Source organism: Trachypithecus francoisi, unplaced genomic scaffold (genome assembly GCF_009764315.1).
Source record: "Trachypithecus francoisi isolate TF-2019V2 unplaced genomic scaffold, Tfra_2.0 Lachesis_group13, whole genome shotgun sequence".
In the NCBI taxonomy this organism is placed as follows: Eukaryota; Metazoa; Chordata; class Mammalia; order Primates; family Cercopithecidae; genus Trachypithecus; species Trachypithecus francoisi.
In genome coordinates, this window is record NW_022681458.1 from 40811232 (window position 1) to 40831500 (window position 20269).

At 38.8% G+C, this 20269-nt stretch overlaps 1 protein-coding gene across 1 annotated transcript in view; it reads right to left on the reverse strand.

The window, feature by feature from the left end:
* The window catches only part of LOC117095238 (aldehyde oxidase 4-like), a 73392-nt gene that overhangs the window by 26278 nt on the left and 26845 nt on the right, over positions 1-20269 (reverse strand). Inside the window, 11 exon segments of the mRNA XM_033232026.1 lie at positions 5775-5789; positions 5792-5864; positions 7663-7785; positions 8345-8459; positions 9049-9218; positions 9820-9912; positions 11847-12009; positions 13096-13280; positions 15634-15743; positions 17162-17255; positions 18963-19114. Of these exon segments, the coding sequence (XP_033087917.1) occupies positions 5775-5789; positions 5792-5864; positions 7663-7785; positions 8345-8459; positions 9049-9218; positions 9820-9912; positions 11847-12009; positions 13096-13280; positions 15634-15743; positions 17162-17255; positions 18963-19114 (1293 nt within the window).

Below are 20269 nucleotides of genomic sequence, written 5' to 3' on the forward strand. Positions count from 1 at the left end.
CACAATTTCCAAAATCCCAATTGGCACAGGTTCCAAATGGTACTCTGTCAATCTGCTGCCCTCTGGGTGAGAATAATAATTAAAAAATATATAGCATGGTGCTTAAGAGCTAGAGCCTTGGGATCAGCCAGTCCTGGTTCTACTGATAACTGAACATGAGACCTCAGCCAATTATCTAACTTTTATAAGCCTCAGTTTCCTCATTTTGAGAAATGAAGCTTCTGATATGTTCCTTCTCAGAGTTGTCCTGCTTGCATGTTAAATAGTAAGCAGTAAATAGTAGCTTAAAATAAGTTTAATAATAATATTAATCTCTTAGGATTCTTATTAGGATTAAATAATATAATACATGTAAAATGCTTAGACATGGCACCTGGCACAGTAAGTACTTGATAAGTGTTAGCTGATATTATTATTATTATTAAATCATCTTTGACCCAAATTTACAGTTTTTATAAAACCTCATTTAATTTTAAAAATAAAATCCTGTGGAGTAATGAATGTTTGGTATAAGTAGCAGTTACTGTCAGACATCTGAACATCTCTCATAAGTTTACTGGTTGTGTCCTACTATTCTTACAAGGTAGTGTATTGTTTTTATAATTGGGAGGCAGTCTACATTTTCTACTTAAACAGAATGATGTTAGGAAATATACATCCTAAAGGTCTCTCTCAGGTTTTAATAAAAGATAAAAGCTTACACCACTTGCCATTCTAGTTACTTAGAATAATGTAATAGATCCTGTGAAGATTCTTTTTTCTTACCAAAGACCAGCAGTGATTCTGTTACTAAAGACAACCGTGGTTATCTGGCCACACATTAGCATCACTTGGGGGAGCTTTTAAAAAAATATTAATGCCCTTTTCCCATATTCCAATATTCTAATTTGACTGGTCTGAGGTGGGACCTAGGTATTGTGTGTGTGTGTGTGTGTGTGTGTGTGTGTGTGTGGTGTTTTGAGATGGAGTTTTGCTCTTGCTGCCCAGGCAGGAGTGCAGTGGTATGATCTTGGCTCATTGCAACCTCTGCCTCCTGGGTTCAAATGATTCTCCTGCCTCAGCCTCCCAAGTAGCTGGGATGACAGGCACTTGCCACCAGGCCTGGCTAATTTTTGTATTTTTAGTAGAGACCCGGTTTCACCATGTTGGCCAGACTGGTCTCGAACTCCTGACCTCAGGTGATTCATCTGCCTCGGCCTCCCAAAGTGCTGGAATTACAGGTGTGAGCCACCATGGCCAGCCAATATTGCTGTTTTTTTTTTGAGACGAAATCGCCCTCTGTGGCCCAGGCTGGAGTGCAATGGCCGGATCTCAGCTCACTGCAAGCTCCACCTCCAGGGTTTACGCCATTATCCTGCCGCAGCCTCCCGAGTAGCTGGGACTACAGGCGCCGGCCATGTCGCCCGGCTAGTTTTTTTTGTATTTTTTAGTAGAGACGGGGTTTCACCGTGTTAGCCAGGATGGTCTCGACCTCCTGACCTCGTGATCCGCCCGTCTCGGCCTCCCAAAGTGCTGGGATTACAGGCTTGAGCCACCGTGCCTGGCCTGCTATTTTTTAAAATATAAAAAAATCTTTTTTTATGGCTGTATAATATTCCATGGTGTATATGTGCCACATTTTCTTTATCCAGTGTATCACTGATGGGCATTTGGGTTGATACCATGTCTTTGCTATTGTCAATAGTGCTGCAATGAACATGCATATGCATGTATCTTTATATGAGAATGATTTGTATTCCTTTGGGTATATACCCAGTAATGGATTACTGGGTCAAATGGCATTTCTGGTTTTAGATCTTTGAGGAATCGCCACACTGTCTCCTAAAATGGTAGAACTAATTTACATTGCCAACAACAGTGTAAAAGCATTCCTATTTCTCTGCAGCCTTGCCACCATCTGTTGTTTTGAATTTTTAATAAAAGCCATTCTGACTGGCATGAGATGGTATCTCACTGTGGTTTTGATTCACATTTCTCTAATGACCAGTGATGTTGAGCTTTTTTTCTTCTGGTTGTGGGCTGCATAAATGTCTTCTTTTGAGAAGTGTCTGTTTATGTCCTTTGCCCACTTTTTAATGAGGAATGTTCTTTGCATGGTCATGGATGGAGCTGGAAGCCATTATCCTCTGCACACTAACGCAGGAACAGAGAACCAAACACCGTATGTTCTCACTCATAAATGGGAGCCAAACAATGGGAACACATGGACACAGAGAGGTGAACAGCATACACTGGGGCCTCTTAGGGGGTGCAGGGAGGGAGAGCATCAGGAAAAATAGTTAATGCATGTTGGGCTTAATATTTAGGTGATAGGTTAATAGGGGAAGCAAACTACCATGGAACATGTTTACCTATGTAACAGACCTGCACATCCTGTATGTGTACCCCAGAACTTAAATAAAATTAAAATACAGACACATGCACACACACACACACATACACACAAACCTAGAACTTAAAAAAATAATCTTAGCCAGAACATTAAGTCTAAACAAATCAATTAACAAATAACAGTGTCAAGATTGGAAAAGATAAATAAAACTGTCATACAACTATGTACATAGAAAATTCAAGAGAATCTCTGTCTATTAAAATAGTAAAGGAATTAAGCAAAATTGCCAGATACAAGATCAATATACAAAAATTCACTGCATTCTTATATACTAGACACAACAAGTTAAATAAAGTTAAATAAAAATAACCATAGTATCACAAAGCATAAAATACTAGGAATAAATATTAAAAAGGAGTTGCAAGATCTCTATAGTGAAAACTAAAAATTACTGAGAAAAGTTAAAGAAAACCTGGATAAAAGGCAAAGTGTACCATGCTTATGGATTAGAAGACATAATATTGTTAAGATTTCAATTCTCTCAAATTGATATATTGTTTCAATGCAATCCCAATCAAAATCCCAACAAATTATTTTTGGCGGAATTTATGAATTAATGATAAATTTATCTGAAAATGCAAAGGACCTATAATAGCTAAGGTCATATTGAAGAAGCAGCAGCAAAAGTACCTTAAATTATTGGGTTTTAAGACTCACTATAAAGTTACAGCAAGTAAGACACTGGTATTAGCAAGATAGGTAAATAGACAAATAGAATATGATAGAGAACTCAGAAGTAGAACAACACATATGTAGACATCTGGAAAACAACAAAAGCTGCACTGCAATTCAGTAAGGGAAAGGATAGTCTTCAATAAATGGTGTTGGGTCAATTGAATATCCACATGAAAAAGATGGAATATTGACTCATATCTCACATCATACAGAAAATTTAATTTGAGGTGAATCATAGACCTAAGTGCAAAAGCTAAAACAATCAAGTTTCTAGGAGAAAACATAAGAATATCTTCATGACCTTTGGACAGGTAAAATTTCTTCAACGAGTACAAAATCATTAGCTATAAATAAAAGACTGAAAAATTGATATTCATTAAAATGAAGAAATTAGACTGGGCGCAGTGGCTTAAGCCTGTAATCCCAGCACTTTGGGAGGCTGAGGTGGGCAGATCACCTGAGGTCAGGAGTTCGAGACCAGCTTGCCAACATGGTGAAACTCCATCTTTACCAAAATTACAAAAATTAGCAGGACATGCTGGTGCAAGCCTGTAATCCCAGCTACTAGGGAGGCTGAGGCAGGAGAATCGCTTGAACCCGTGAGGTGTAGGTTGCAGTGAGTTGAGAACATTCCATTGCACTCCAGCCTGGGCAACAAGAGCGAAACTTCATCTCAAAAATAAATAAATAAATAAATGGAAGAAATTGGGCATGGTGGCTCACACTGTAATCTCAGCACTTTGGGAGGCTAAAGAAGGGGGATCATTTGAGCCCAGGAGTTTGAGACCAGCCTAGGCAACATGGCAAAACCCCATCTCTACAGAAAATACGAAGATTAGCTGGGCATGGTGGTGCATGCCTGTAGTCCCAGCTACTCAGGAGGCTGAGGTGGGAGGACTGATTGAGCCCAAGAGGTTGAGGCTGCAGTGAGCGGAGAATATGCCACTGCATTTCAGCCTGGGCAACAGTCTCTGTCTCAAAAAAAAAAGAGGAAAAGAAAAGAAATTTTGTTTGTAAAATGGCACCACAAAGAAAGTGAAAAGGCACAGCTGAGAGAAGGTATTGTCAATATCCATAGCCAATCAAAAATATATTTAAAACCTCCTATAAATTATGTCATTAATTGTATTAAAATTAATTATATATAATTATAATGCCAAATTGTATTATTAATTATAACTAATTGTTACTTTTAACTTAAGAAATTTAAAAACAGGCAAAATACTTAACAGGCATTTCATCAAAGAGAATATAAAAATGACCAATGCACATATGAAAAGGCTCAACATCATTAGTCATCAAAGAAATCCAGTTAAAACCACAACGAGATATCACTCCACACCCATCAGATCAGATAAAACTAAAAAGGCTGATGACAACAATGAAAAAATGGAACTCTTTTGGTTGCTAACAGGAGTATAATTGGTACAAGTTTTATTATTTTTTTTAATGCTTGAAATTAACTTCTAAGGCTAAATATAAACATATGCTATTATTGGCCAGGCGTGGTGGCTCACAACAGTAATTCCAGCACTTTGGGAGGCCGAGGTGGGCGGATCATGAGGTCAGGAGATCGAGACCATCCTGGCTAACACTGCAAAACCCCGTCTTTATTAAAAATACAAAAAATTAGCTGGGCGTGGTGGCGGGCGCCTGTAGTCCCAGCTACTCGGGAGACTGAGGCAGGAGAATGGCATAAACCTGGGAAGCGGAGCTTGCAGTGAGCTGAGATCATGCCACTGTACTCCAGCCTGGGCAACAGAGCCAGATTCCATCTCAAAAAAAAAAAAAACTATTATTCAGCAATTTCATTCTTGGGTATATTCCATTAGAAATAAGTGCTATGTTCACCAAAATATAAGCATAATAGTGTTTATAGAAATTTTATTCATAATGCCCCCAAATTAAAAACAACTCCAATGTCCTGAATGGTAGAATGAATAAATTGTGAAATATTTGCATAACAGAATACTACCAATGAAAAAAACCGAATCTATGCAACAACTGAATGAATTGTTCATACATAATGTTAAATAAAAGCAGAAGGCATAAAAGAGGTTATAAGATTCCATTTATATAAAGTGCAAATGAGATGAAACTAATTTATAGTGATAAATATTAGAATAATACCTTGGGAGGTTACTAAGAGAGGACACATGGAAGCATGCTGGGGGTGCAGAAATTTTCTATGTCTTTTTAAAATTTTTTATTTTTATATTTTGAGACAGAGTCTCATTCTGTCATCCAGGCTGGAGTGCAGTGGTGTAATCTTGGCTCGCTGTAACCTCCACCTCCCAGGTGCAAGCGATTCCCATGCCTCAGCCTCCCTAGTAGCTGGGACTACAGGCATGTGTCACCACGCCTGGCTAATTTTTGTATTTTTAGTAGAGACAAGGTTTCACCATGTTGGCCAGGCTGGTCTTGAACTCCTGACCTCAAGTGATCTGCCTGCCTTGGCCTCCCAAAGTGCTGGGATTACACTGTGCCCGGTCACGTTCTATGTCTTGATGTGGGTAGTATTTACACATGTTTATACATATACAAAAATTCACCAACCTGTAAATTTCCTCTGCACTTTAAATTACTGTTTAAAAATCACAGTTGAATGAGAAATATTGCCTTAGAGTTTTAGTAGTTTTCAGTGTAGATGATTGAAATTAGAGTCTTTGGCTTCAGAAGCTTCCCCTTTCTCGCTAAGATTACTTACCTTCAATGATTTGTATTTAAAGGCTTGCTCTACATTTCCTTGCTCGATTTTTTTCTCATCAAAAAGAAATGAGTTGTGCTCTAGGGCTTGCTGCAGTGGAAAAACAAATCAAAACAACAGCAAAAGATTTAATTTTGCATTCGAGTGAACAATTTGTTTCCCATCAAAATTCCATGCTTCCATGTTTCCACTGTATCAGATCTTCATTACACTGAGAAAATCAGAGCCAGGGCTGCGTGAAGAGTCAGAAGAAGGCGAACACAAATGGATTATAGGCATTGGTGACTCATTTTGTACAGTGCTCTGGGGAAGGGCTGAGGGGGACACAAGGGTATATAAACCTGCTTCCCACCTGTCCATTGCTGAGTGATGATCTGAGTCAGTTTGGCAGTTAGGTGCTGACTCTCGGGCTAGAGGGTTACTCAAGAGTAAAGAGAGGTCAAGAAGGAGGAGGCTGATGGGTCCCAGAATGCTCAGGAATGGCCTTGAATGGGTGACCTGAGTTGGATCCTGAATCATTTGAAGTCAAAGGCACATCATAAAACAATAGTTTGAGGCTGAAACCAAGCTGAGGGGCCAAAATGAGCACAAGGCCAGAATGGCCAGGGTGCAGGTTTTCTATCAAGAAACAGTGGAAGATGGGTTTGAAAGGTGGAATGTGGCTGGACTATTAAAGACCTTAATTTGATACTAAAGAGTTTGGACCTTATCTAAGGGCATAGTGTTAAATAGGAAAAGTGACCTAATTAACTTAGTGATTTAGGAAAGTTAATATGTTAGGTAGATGGGCTGAAATGGAAGAAGAGAACCTCTTTTAGTGGTTTTTGTAGTAAATCTGAAAAGAAGATAGTGAGGACTAGGCTGGAGGGTGGAGTGAAAGTGAGAATGAAAAGAAAGGGGCAGCCTTAAGGGACGTTTAAAGGATAACTGGAAAAAACTTGAACTTGGCAGCTGTTGGGAAGAACAGGGGAGAATTGAAGTGGATGCTCAAGACTGAATCTACTTTGTGGGTGGGGGTTTGGAGGGTGTCCATATTGCTTATGCATCCATCTATCCATCGATTTCTCCATCCCTCCATCCCTCCATCATCCAACATATGTTTATTGAGCATCTACTGTGGGTTTAGAGCTTTGCTAGGCACTGGGGACATAAAGTACAAGAGCACACAACATGTCCTTACCCTCATTCATGACAACTACAACAAAAATGATAGGTAACATTTATTGAATGCATTCCCTGTCCCAGGTGCTATGCTAAGCATTTTACTGGGATTCTCTCATTTAAGCTTACCATGACCGTTTGGTTGTAGGTACTTTTAGAATTACCATTTTACAGATGGAAAAGCTGAGGTATGAGGGGTTTAAAGCTTTTGCTGCTATTAAGAGGCCGCTAGTGGCAGAGTCAGATGATGAATCAAAGTAGTCTGTCTCCAGAGCCTGTCTGTGCTTGAGCAGTAAGTGGGCAGGGAGACAGAGGACCCAATAGTTGTAATAAGTAAATGTTTCATTTTTTTTCTGATTTCCACAGTGCTCTAGATTTTCCAGCTGACTGCTTTTGTATATGAGGTTATAAGGACATTTCTCAGGTGTTGCTTATCTGCATTCTTAGCCCATGCCTTGGCAAGAGGTCACAGGAGAAGTGGGCACAGAATGCTTCATTTCCACGGGTCCCTGTAGAAGCAGTGGTGGGAAAGAGGAGTCTAAGCAGGAAAGGACTCAGTTTCTGTCTTGAGGGGCAAATTGTGGGAGCCTTCACTCTAAAACTACAGGTAACACTGAACAAAGGATAGATGGAGCCCAACTTATACTATTTTATGACTCCATGGGTTGAACTGTGCCCCAAGTCCACCACTTAAGTCATTCTAGAAGACACAAAGCGGTCTGACTACCTCTATTGTGATAATCCTTGGCTCTATGTCTCCATAAGTGATCTTCACTCTTTTGGCTGCCTCTCTTGCATGGGCATAGGTATCAGCGGCCACAGTGCCGATGATCTGACCCACGCAAATTACCTGCAGAAAAGCCACATGTAATTAGCGAAAACACAGACTCATTAAAAAGGAATTACTGTTCCCACATTCTTACATTTACCTATTGGATTTTTGTGACCAAAAGCAAGATTATTTTCTACCTATGAGAATAAATTTACAACAGCGGTTTGAGTGCGACTTAGGGGGACCAAAGTTGAATGTAGAAATTAATTATCTGGCTTTAATGATCTCCCTTCTGGTTGTTCTTGGCCATATTACTCACCATTCCCTCAGCATACACAGTGATCCAATTAACCTAACATTCTGCTGGTTCTTTCAATGTCTTATGATCTGTGCTGCTTCTATGACTTTCATGACTTTTGAGAAGTATTCTTTGAGGACTTCTGGCTTTTCTCAGAATCTCAAAAGGGTCCACAATTCAAGAAGGGTCCACAATTCTACCACTGAGGCAGAGTCATTGGTTTCCAACAAGTCTTTGTGATGTGAACATGGATCCATGGATGGCTATAGTCATAACCAATAATCATTTTGGCATCTCCAGCAAGGCATTTGAATAATAAGCCACACATAAATCACCCACCTCATTCTGTGCATAGAAAATCTCTCCTTGATAGTTATTATCTCCTGGAACATCCTCTGCTGTTATCACGTCAACAACACCTGGAAGTGCCAGGGCTTCTGAAATATCAATTGATCTAGGAGAGAAAATTTGAAGGTAGACATTAAAGTTTCAGGGGCCAGTTCCCAGTGATTCCTCAAACACAGGGAAAAACTATAATGGACGTCATAACTTAAATCATGGAGCAATATTCTATGTTGAAAAATGCCAGTATTTAGTAGATGTTCTAACTGTTTCATATCCTTGGATTCTTACATAACTATGCTTAAAAAATGACTGATTCTCAACCAGAAAAATAAATGTGTATTCTTTCTTTTTTTTGTGAGACAGGGTCTCTCACTCTGTTGCCCAGGTTGGAGTGCAGTGACGCGATCAAAACTCACTGCAGCCTTGGTCTCCTGGTCTCAGGTAGCCTCCTCAGTAGTTGGGACTACAGGTGCATGCCACCATGCCTGGCTAATTTTTTGTAGAGATGGAGTTTCGCTATGTTGCCTATGCTGGTCTCGAACTACTGAGCTCCAGCGATCTGCCTGGGATTACAAGTGTGAGCCACCACGCTGGAAATTAGTATTCTTATTTGAATTAAATATATAATAAGCTCTTGATTTGAATGTGAAACTGTGAATGTGTTTCAGTAACGTTAAGAATCTCTTTTACTTCCTTACATGATCTTTGCATGAGCTCTGGTGCTGGTGATTGGAGCCAGGAAGAGTTCTTGGTCGATGCAGGGCATGTCATCAATATATACGGCTTCCCCTGTGGTGTGTTTAATGGCCGACTGGTGCATGACTGGGTGTCCAACTGGATCTTGTGGGGGTTGGTGGGGATCCACACACTGTTAACGGACAAAGTAAATTAGTTTGCCACGAGGAATTCTCATGCCCTGAAAATTAGGTCTGATATATCTGGCTTACTCATGTGTTGGGGAAAAAACAAACAAACAAACAAACAAACAAACAAACCCAAAAAACAAAAAATTATAGGCAATTGGGTATCCATATCCATAAGTTCAGGTTAATAAATATCCATTAAGATTAAGTACTATGGTAAGGGATTATATTCTTGTTACAATTCTCCTCTTACCCCCAAAAAGAAGACATCCTAGATTCAGGGTGGTTGTAATAAGGCAGAGAAGGCTTTCTAGAGGCAGTAAATGTTGACTTGGGTTTTAAAGGAAGAACAGGTATTGGGCAAGCGAAGGAGGTAACTAAACTGAAAATAGTGGAGAATAATGATTCAGAATCTAATTCTTGTGTAGCCTTAAGTAAAAGCACAGAAGCTAAACCAAGCAAGTTGTGTGTGTATAGCAATAGGTAACATCAGCTAGCTTCAATAGATGTTATCTTAAATACAGTTATTGAAAAGAAGGAGAAGTATGCCCAATGCATACATCTGAATGCATAAACATTAAAAAACAAAAAACCCTGTCCACCAACCTGAAACATCTGAATTCCTTGGGGTGTTTCTATGGGAAAGTCTTCTAGAGCACTCATGAACTTTTCTGGAATGTCGGGAAACTTCTGAAAATCCTGAACAGAAGATTACTTCACAGTTAATTTTACAATCTGAGTGAGCAGCTTGGAAAAACACATGGAGATAAAGTTATCCAATCTATTCTTTTAGATCTTAGATGCCAGTTCTTCTGGGAGAAAGCTCTGAGCTTCAAGTTCTGTAAGTTAGTAGCAGTTGCTTGAATAATAACTACATCTATTTATGTGCACAGAAAAATAAATGTTATTTCCAGGAGGTAAAGATTTCCTTTCATGACAAGGTCTTTTTTTGAATGAATGGAAATATGGATGCTTCTAAATGTGGGCTGTGTTTTCAAACCTGGGCCACTCTTGTGGGCATGTATCTCAAATAAACAATTGAGGGAGTAGGGAAACATTAATCTACAAGGATGTTCAATTGCAGATTATTTGTGATAGTAAGGAAACTAGAATTAAGCCAAATATCCAACAATAGGGAACTGATGGTACATCCAAGTACAATATTGCGCAGTTATAAAAAATAACTTTGCAGAAATGTCTTTAATGGCATTGAAAAATTCATGATATAATATAGTTAAATAAAAAAAGTTACAAAAATTTATGTACAGTATAATCCCATGTTTTGTAAAAAAAAAAAATATATATATAAAAGTATGTATTCCAAAATGTTAATAGTGGTGATGGTAGGATTATTAGATTACAGTTCATTTAAAAAATTTTGCTTCTCCATATTTTGAATTCTTTTATAATGATAGAATATATAATAAATAGAAGGTAATATATAAGATAATATTTGATAATCTATTAAATATGCTTATCTATTAAGTATATAATTGAATATGTTTTTCTTTTATATCTATTATGTATTATATATTGATAATGGTTAATTATCAATACCATTAATATGGATTTTATATGTGATATAATCTATTAAATACACACGTATATACTTTTAGACTGAATATGTATAAAATTATATACTGATTACATATTTTTCTATTGAATATGTTATATAATACATAATAGAGTATACAATGTATAACAGAATATACTAAAATAATACTGATAATAAATAAGGTAATAAAATAATAACAAGGAGTGGCTGAACTAAGAGAGCAAAGCTCTCAGTCATTAAAGGGTTGTAGGTGTAGTCATCTGTCTGCCATTTTGAGATCACCTCGTGGCTCATCAAGGGGGCGCTCATGATCATGGATCATATTTGGAGAAACACTGCTGTGGGGGTTATTTTAAACTAGATTAGGCTAAAAAAATAGTTAACAGAAAAGTAAAAACAGTCTAAATGTCAAAAATAAGGAATGGATCAAATAATGAATGGTGCATCTATCCCTAAACATGCCATGCAACTATTATGTCATGATGCCACTGAAAAATAATTAATGTCATTGAAAGATGATTACATTACTAAATGAAATAAGCAAGCTATACCACACAGTTATACAGATACATACACATATACATATACATCCATAATGAAGGGTTTCGAAGCACGCACACCAAAATAGTAATAGTGTTTATCTATGGGTGATGGGATTATAAAAGAGTTTCTCCTCTTTTTTAACTTATTCACATTTTCTAAATAGTAAAGCATTGTTTTAATTTTACTTATTATTTTAACAAGAACATGTTCTTTAAAAACGGAAAAGATATGGATTTACTTACTGAAGGCTTTTCGCTACTGTAGGTCAATCTGATCTTGCATGTTAGTGTTTGTCACACAAATAAGGCAAATGGTATAATAAAGTTGTCCCTTTCTCAGCCCAGGGGTGAGGAAGGGAGAGGGAAGGAGAGGAGCAAAGTGGTCCAGGAGGAGACGCTGGAGACTGGGAGCACCACATTGAGGGCCCCAGCCCAGGAAGCCTCCACGTGTTATCAAAGGCAGGCGGGGAAGTCCTTCATGTGCAGATCTGTGCTGAGAATGTCAAGGCACCCTGAAACCCAGAGAAGCCATTTACCATTTGATTCAGTCCTCGCCTCACTTTCAGGTAGAATTTGAAGAGGAGGCTGATGATGAGGGTTCGCCTGTACTCCACCATGCCACCCTCAGCTGCTGGTGGGATGTAGATCTCATCCAGGACCCATCGGCAGGCATCACTCAGCATTTGGTCATCCCATTGCCTAGAAGGAAAGAATGTTAATGTTTCATAGAAGAAGGCAAAGAGAGAATATCATATTTGGATGTACCATAATTTGTCTTGCAATTTCCCTGTTGCTGGATTTTAGTTTAATTTTAGTTTCTTTACTATTAAAAATAATCTGCAATTGAGCATCCTTGTAGGCAAAGACAGACACTAAACTGACGTGCAAGGAAAGATGGAGAGCAAGTTGTATCCACCTTTGAAGTCTAGACAAAATATCTTCAAGAGAGTTTGTTAGCTCTCTTCAGTATCTGATGCAGTGGTTCCCAAACTTTCCACATTAAGTCTTCCTATATTATTATTTTTCGTTTCCAGGATTGGGCATGTTGATTTACCTTAAATACCTGGGTTAAAAAAGCATTAAAGCCAAAGCTTCCTGAGATCTGGGACTTTGTTGATCTTGTCCACTGCTGTAAATCCAGCAACTATCCTCCAGCCTGGCATACACACTATGCTAGGTAAATATTTGGTAAATAAAAAATTATTGAAGATAGCAGTAAAATATTTCAGAAATAAATGTTTCTATATACATTTTTTGGAAGCATGAAGTTATTTTTGTATCTGAGAAAAAACTCACATTAAGTTCTAATTGTTAACAATGAGTGGATAGAAAGTATTATAGAAGCACTAGTTGGAAACATTTTTAAAAATTACTTTTTAAATGTTAGCGATAATGAGAGCGACAGGAGGGAGGCCATTTAACCTTTTAAACATTTCATCTTTTTCAAATGTGGCTTAAGGACATTTTCAGATGTCTTAGGACACAGTATTGGAGACTTACTATACAGGCTAATTAAAAGTGAAAATTTAAAGATAATATCTACTCAAACTAAGTAATTTGTGTATTAATCGCATTGCATAAACCTGTAATAAAAGAATCATTGTACCTTGAAAAGGGCAGCTTTTGGGTGGCTTGTACTTTATACTTTTCTTCAGTGCTTAAATTTTCTAAATGATTGTATGTATTTTTATCATCAGAAAAAAATTCCCCAAGTGCTAGTTTCATTAAAAAAAAATCTAAACTAGAAAGGCCTGAGTATCATGCCCCAGATGTACTATGACATACCTCCCAATGAGCTGCTTGCAGGTTTGGCTTGCAGAGACAGTGGTGGGGCCCACGCTTCCACAGAACATTTGAAGTTCCTTGATTGTGTTTGTGCCGTCTTCAAACTTCACGCTCATCCCAGCATTGACAATGGCAAATGCGTTCTCCTGACGCTGAGCCATCCGGAGTCCAAACACAAAGTGCCACTGGAGATAGGAAAACACTCAGAACATTTAGTGCTTACTCCACAGTCTGCCATACAGCAACACCTTCGATGAGTGGATCTCTAGGCACTGTGACTGACTATAATCGACATATATGCCATATATGGGTACTGTCCGATGTGGCTTATATATATTAATACTTAGTCCTTACAACAAGTCTGCTCATTTCCAATTTATGATGAGGAAACTGAGATGTTAAGTAACTTGCACAAGGTCATACAGCAAGTGGCAGAACTGGGGTTCCAAGCCAAGCAGCCTGACTCCAGAGTCTACGCTTACTGGCTAAGCTTTATGCCTTTCAACTCTGAATGGTCACATGTGGCCTCAGGCAAGTGATGGAAAAAACTGGCTCCTACTTTTCTTTAAAGTGAGAAGGCTGGGTTAGATCAGGTGGTGCCTTAGGGGCTGCTGAGTTGAATGAGGGGAAGATCAGCAGATAGGATGGCTCTTAGATGGAACTACCACAGCTTCAGTTTCATCTGTTTTAGTTTGCTGTTCTATGTAAATTTCATTAGAATAAAGAGTTGTATTGTTTAAAAAAAAAAAAAAGAAAAAGAAAAAGCTTGAAAACCACTCAACTACTGGTCTCCCCAGTTCTTTCTAGGGGTAGGCCTGTCATTCTTGGTTGAATCTCATGACTAGAGTGGAACATTGGAGCCATGAATTGGGAAAGCCTCTTTGTGTGGCCAGCATCTTGGCGGGCGTGGGGGAGATATTAAATCCTACCACCATGGACCTTGTCAAGGATAAAACATTTCTGTCATACAAAACACTGGTGACAGAGAAGTGTTTGAGACACACTGATCATATTTACTCTGCTCTACTGATGAATGGAGACTTTCCTCTACATTCCTGTTGCCACTGCCCTCACCACCATCTCCTGATTTATTGCCGGAAGTGCTGCATCAGCCTCCTAGTTGGTCATTCAGTCTTTAGTCTCTCCCCGATCTGATTTATCCTTTAACGTTCTACTCCATTTATGTTCTTAAAATACTACTTTCATTTAATTTTTACTTTGCTTCAAAGCCTTCAGAGGCGGCCATCTGTTAGAACACATACAAACTCCTTGATGGAGCAGTGGATGTGTTTAGTAATGGAGCCCAGCTTCCCTTTCAATCGCACTCATGGGCTGCTCCAGCCTCATGCCCCACTCCCTGGCCTCCCAAACTGCCATCCCCAACCCCCAGACTCTCCTCCCTTCTCTCCACTGATTCAAAGGCTACCATCTTCTATGCTTCACCCCCATCACCCTTCCTCCCCTTTCCTCCCTTTAGGGAAAGGCTCTTCCCCTCACCGAGCTACTCTGAGTGGCTTGCTGTCCACTCATTTCCTGTCTGAGGGTATTAGTTATTTCCTACTTCAAGCTCTTCCTGTTAGATTTACCGATCTGCAAGGACAGGACCCCTTCTGTGTCATAAACCCTTAGTGTCTTCTGGGTTTACCACACTGTGCCTGGGATATAGATTGGTAGGTGGTTAATAAGTAAATAATTTAATTTAAACTATTTGGTTAATAAGTGTTGATTGACTTGGAGGTAATTTTATGATAGTGAACTTTCAGCCAGAAACTTGCTGTAGATGATGTTGACTGGATTTACTTAATCTTGGGTAAGATGTGTATTTACCTGAGACTGAAAATTCAAGTCACATGAAAGATTCTCCTTTTGCAAGGCCAGTGGGCCCTTTAGGTAATATAATCTTACAGGACCACTGCCACTGTGCCCGTTAGGTAGACTGGCTTTGCAAAAGGAGAACCTTTCATGTGAGATAGAGCCTAGGATACTTTTAGGGGCCCAGGGAAATGTTTTACTTTTAATTCACTGCAGACTACTAGATGGGGAAGGGAGGGAGGGGGGCATGAGTTGAAAAACTACCAATTGGGTAATATATTCACTAGTGATGGAGTCTGTATCCAAACCTCAGCCTCTCGCGACATACTCATGTAACAAACCCGCACCTGTAGCCCCTATATCTAAAGTAAAAGTAGAAATTTAAAACATCTTTCAAAATAAAAAAAAAATGAATATAAGACACTGAATGCAGCTTGGATTTATATTGTTACAATCATTTTTATATATAGATATAGCTATATAGGCATAGAGTTTATTTTTTATGGAGGAAGAGATTCAAAAAGGCAAAAGTGCCTAGGGCCCATAAAAGTCATAATGTGGCCCTGATATGAAAGCAAATCAAATGGTCATTTGGAAATTTGCCCCTCTCTGTGTGGCAGCCCAGAAAATCTCCCTAGAGCATTGTCCTGGAAACCTGTCTGCAGGCTCATCGCACAGGTCAGCGGGGCTTCCCTTGGGCTGGGCAGTGAGTCAGGGAACCCTCACCTGAGTGGAGTAGGGAATATAAACAGATGACACAATCTCTTCTGATTTCAAGTCCGCCTCAGGTGATCTCTCAAGGAAAGGACCATTTAAAGGAATCTGCCGTTGTCCTTCTGTTTGAGAAAATCACCCTTGGTTAGGATGTGCTTATCAATTTGGAGAATATGTTGCCAGTGACAGATGTGATGTGTGGTGGAAAGAGGGTGCAAGCTGGGATCCATGTCTGCTTCTAGCTCCAGCTAGACTTTGGCAAGTCATGGAAACTTTGGGGTTCTCAGCTTCAGAGTGGCAGGGTTGGTCAGATAAGCTGCAAAGTCATTTCTGGTTCTTATAGACCATTAAATGTTACTCATAAAATTTGGCCTCAAAGAGCTTTAAAGCTATTTGGAAACAACCTGGTACAATGTATACATTTCACAAATGAGAACACTGAGCTCCGGAGAGGTTGAGTGACCTTTGCAAAGTACCAGAGGTGGGACTGGTGGCAGAGATGGGATTCCCGATAGTCATGAGACATTTAGTGGGGATACATTCTGAGAAATGGTGTAGTTAGGTGATTTTGTTGTGTGAATATCATCGAATGTACTTACATAAACCTAGATGTTGTAGTGTACTGCCTACCATACCATCTAGGTTTGTGTAGCAATAGCTACAACTAGGCTACAGGGTGTAGCTAGTGCTCCGAGGCTACAAACCTGCACAGCATGTTACTGTGGTGAATACTGTAGGCAATCACAACATAATGGTAAATATTTGTGTATTTAAACATATCTAAACACACAGAAAAAGTACTGCAAAAATATGGTGTTATTAATGTAATCTTATGGAACCACTGTCATGCATGTGGTCTGTTTTTGGCTAAAAAATTTTTATACATGATTGTGTGTGTGTGTGTGTCTGTGTGTATATACATATATGTGTGTGTGTGTATATATATATATTTAAAACAGCTTACCATACTGTTTTTTGACCCATACTTTTAAAATGTAATTTTAATAAAGAAGATATCTTACATTAATAGCCCTATGAATAATATGCATTTATTTTTATTTCTTTAAGTTTAAATCATTTTCTTTCCACAAAGCTCATGGAGTCTTTGAATAAAGAGAGGAGGAATAAGTAATATGCTTCACAAACTTGATTTTGTTTAAAACAAAAAGTGCTATAGGAAAAATGGCCATCTTTATGAATCTCTGAGGTAAAATATGGCATAAACCTTTAAAGCCACAGAGATACTTCGCATTAATTTTTCTTCACCTGCTTTGATACTGCAATTTAGATTGATCATAAATGTGGCCAAATATTTAAGAGAAATTGTCAGATGCAGTAAAGCATCTGACCTACTACACATAGAATAGCCAGAGAGCAGGATAATTGGTCACAGTTTCACTTTTAGGTTTGAGATAATGTAAACATAGCCTATGAATCTAAATTAGAAGTACTTGGGTCCCTAGTTAATGGTTTACAGCGGGAGCTATATAACTGATAGTGATGAGCACAGAAAAAAAATGCTTAAAGCTAGGTCTCTTACCTTTAGTTACCAGATTGATGGCAGCATTTCCTGCTGCTAAAATGGGGTTTAGGTCAGAAAAATTAGGCCGGCTTACCACATGTCCTCCTGAAGTCTAAATAAGAAAAAAGATGGCATTTTAAAAGCTATACTTAGTTATTAGACAAATACAGAATTATGTATACAGGGTTCTTGTGTAAGTTTTTAATTCTCTCTCTCTCTTTTTTTGCTTCATTGAAAGAGCTGGCAGAGTTTGGGGGCAGTTAAATAGATAGATAATATATTGTGCAAGATTCCCACTCCTGACTCCATCCAAACTGACTGCTGGAGAAAATATTCCTCTTCCATGTGCAATGAAGAGGAACATTTCTTTGAGAACTGGCCCTAGTATGCATTTATCTTTGTTTAGAAGCCTTCCTTGATAGGTATGTTTACTTATGAGGATAGACAAAAAGGGAAGTGAATGGGAATTTAGGGGCTGGTGCCAGCAGGTTAGGGAGAAGAAGGGGTATAGTGAAAGGGAAGAAAGTGTGCACCAATATGCAGTAGGTAGAGAGACTGGAGCCTGGGGAAACCTAAAGAACCAGAATAGGAGCATTGCATTCAAAATGCCTGTGGTGCTGCTAGGGAGTACAGGCCGCTTTGCTGCCCTAAGCTCCAGTAAAGGCTGCTTCATACACAGCCTCAAACAGTGGGCCTTTGAAAGACTTAAGGGGACAAGTTGATGTTGAGAGGAGCAATATGCTTCAGAAAAGGGACAGAAGATGCAGAAGGTGAAAACACATAGTGGGTTTTGAGAATCAGCCGAAGGACCAGAGGAAATCAGGAGACAGGAAGTATCTCCTGGCCCTATTAAATCCTGCTGAACTGCCCGTCATATGTGAAATGAGGAATGATTCAAACTAATCATTTTTAAGTCTTAAATAATAAGAAAACTCCATAAAGCTAAACAACTGGGGGATATCCAAGAATGGACATGTGGGATACACATGTTTAGAAATTCACCTTGGTGCAAAGGCCTAAGAGGAGAACCAGCAATACAAGAGTATTTTGGAAATGCAGGCTTGTGTTTACTATACCTTGGATAAGACATGTTTCATGGAATTTTAGACCTGGACATAGAGATAGTCTGTTTGGTTGAATAGAGACCTTAGAGATTGTCTATTTGGACCTTAGAGATAGTCTGTTTGATTGAATCTTAATTTTTGGTGTGACTTTTTTTTATCTTAAATTTTGGTGTGATGTTTTTCGTCTATAGTTTTTACTTTTATTTAAAAATTTTAGATTGACAATAATTATATATATTTATGGGGTGCAATGTGCCATTATGATTTATGTATACATAACGGAACGATTAGATCAAGCTAATTAAAGTATCTATCACCTCGTGTATTCATCATTTCTTTGTGGTCATGAAATATACATTATTACTAATTATAATCATCATGTTGGGCAACAGATCACTAAAGCTTATTTATCCTGTCTAACTGAAATTCTGTGCCTCTTGACTGACATCTCCCCTTACACTGGGCCTTAATTTTTCAAATGAAGAAACAGCAGCTTATAGAGGTCAAGCAGCTTCTCCAGAATCTTGTGGCTCCAGCACCATAATTTTGCTGTACCATGTGTTACTCACTTTGCACACACACATACACACTCAACGTGATGCCTTCATCTTGGGCATATGCATGCTCATACTCATATTGTACAAACTTGTTCAACATTGACTTGACATTCCTCTTCAGAGGAATGTTTGTTAAACTGAACAGAACTGTATGACTGTCTATAACCGTGACTTATCTCATAGAACAACAGAACATACGGCCATATTCCTAATCTGGGCTTCTGCAAGTGTCCTCAGATGCTTCAGCAGAGCTCGATGGGTCTTAGTCTTCTCCTTCGGTTGCTCTGAAACGATAAAATGTAAGGCATCATTCAACTGGGCTAGGCTGTATCCCGCACCTATTGTCACCCCTGAAAACATGGTAGTGAGATGTCAGCTTAAAGGAACTGTAACCAGAAGGGGTTGCATGTAAATGGTCTTTTAAATATATCTCCTCTTTTCCTATTTACTTAGAATGACAAGATCTAAAGATAATTAAAGATATTTCTAGCAGCTTGCTTTATTCCCAAATATTTAGTACCAAATCCTTTTCCCCAGTCATGTATACAGTCATGTATGCCATACATTTTAGCACATATCAACCACAGATATCTGAAATTTATTACTTTCTTTATTTCCAATTTAGTTTTCCTGAATAAATTGATCCAATATGAAAATTCCTGCCATGGTCCTACAAGGTATTTTAAAGATCATCAAGCCTAAGTGGGAGCTGACCTGCACAACGTGTGTGGCCCATCAGCCCGTCTTCCCCAGCCATCTCTTCCTATTGCTCTCTTATCAAAAAGATGACAATAATAGATACCTTCCTGTACCTTGGGTCAGAGTTTTGTTTGTGGGTGTGCTTACAGAGTACGATTTGAGTAGTGATGTCATCTACTCCACGTATTCTCAATGGGGGCAGTACTGTTGCCAGGCTGGAGTGCAGTGGGACGATCACAACTCACTGCAACCTTCAACTACCAGGCTTAAGCAATCCTCCTGGTGTAGCTGGGAGTACCGATGCAAGCCAGGCTTGGCTAATTTTTACATTTTTTTTGTAAAGACTGGGTCTCACTATGTTTCCCAGTCGGGTCTAAAACTCATAGGCACAAGTAATCTGCCTATCTGTCTCCCAAAGTGTTGGGATTACAGGCATAAGCCACCGTGCCCAGCCCAAAATCTCACTCTTCTTATATATAAAGCACCTATTTGTATTCAACACCCTTGACATAACTAACTCCGTGTTAGAAGAAGACTCCATTTTGTATTTCATAAGGCACTTTGCCAACAAGGATAAGATGTTTTGTTTAGTGAACAAATAAAAAAATAAAGACTACGTCCAACCAGATAAGGACATAAACAAGCACACTCTTCCACTATCTTGCCAGAACACTCTGTGACTATAAAAGATTTGGCTTTCAGTAGCTTGAAATGGCAGTTTTTTTTTTTTTTTAAATTATACTTTAAGTTCTAGGGTACATGTGCATAACGTGCAGGTTTGTTACATATGTATTGAAATGGCAGTT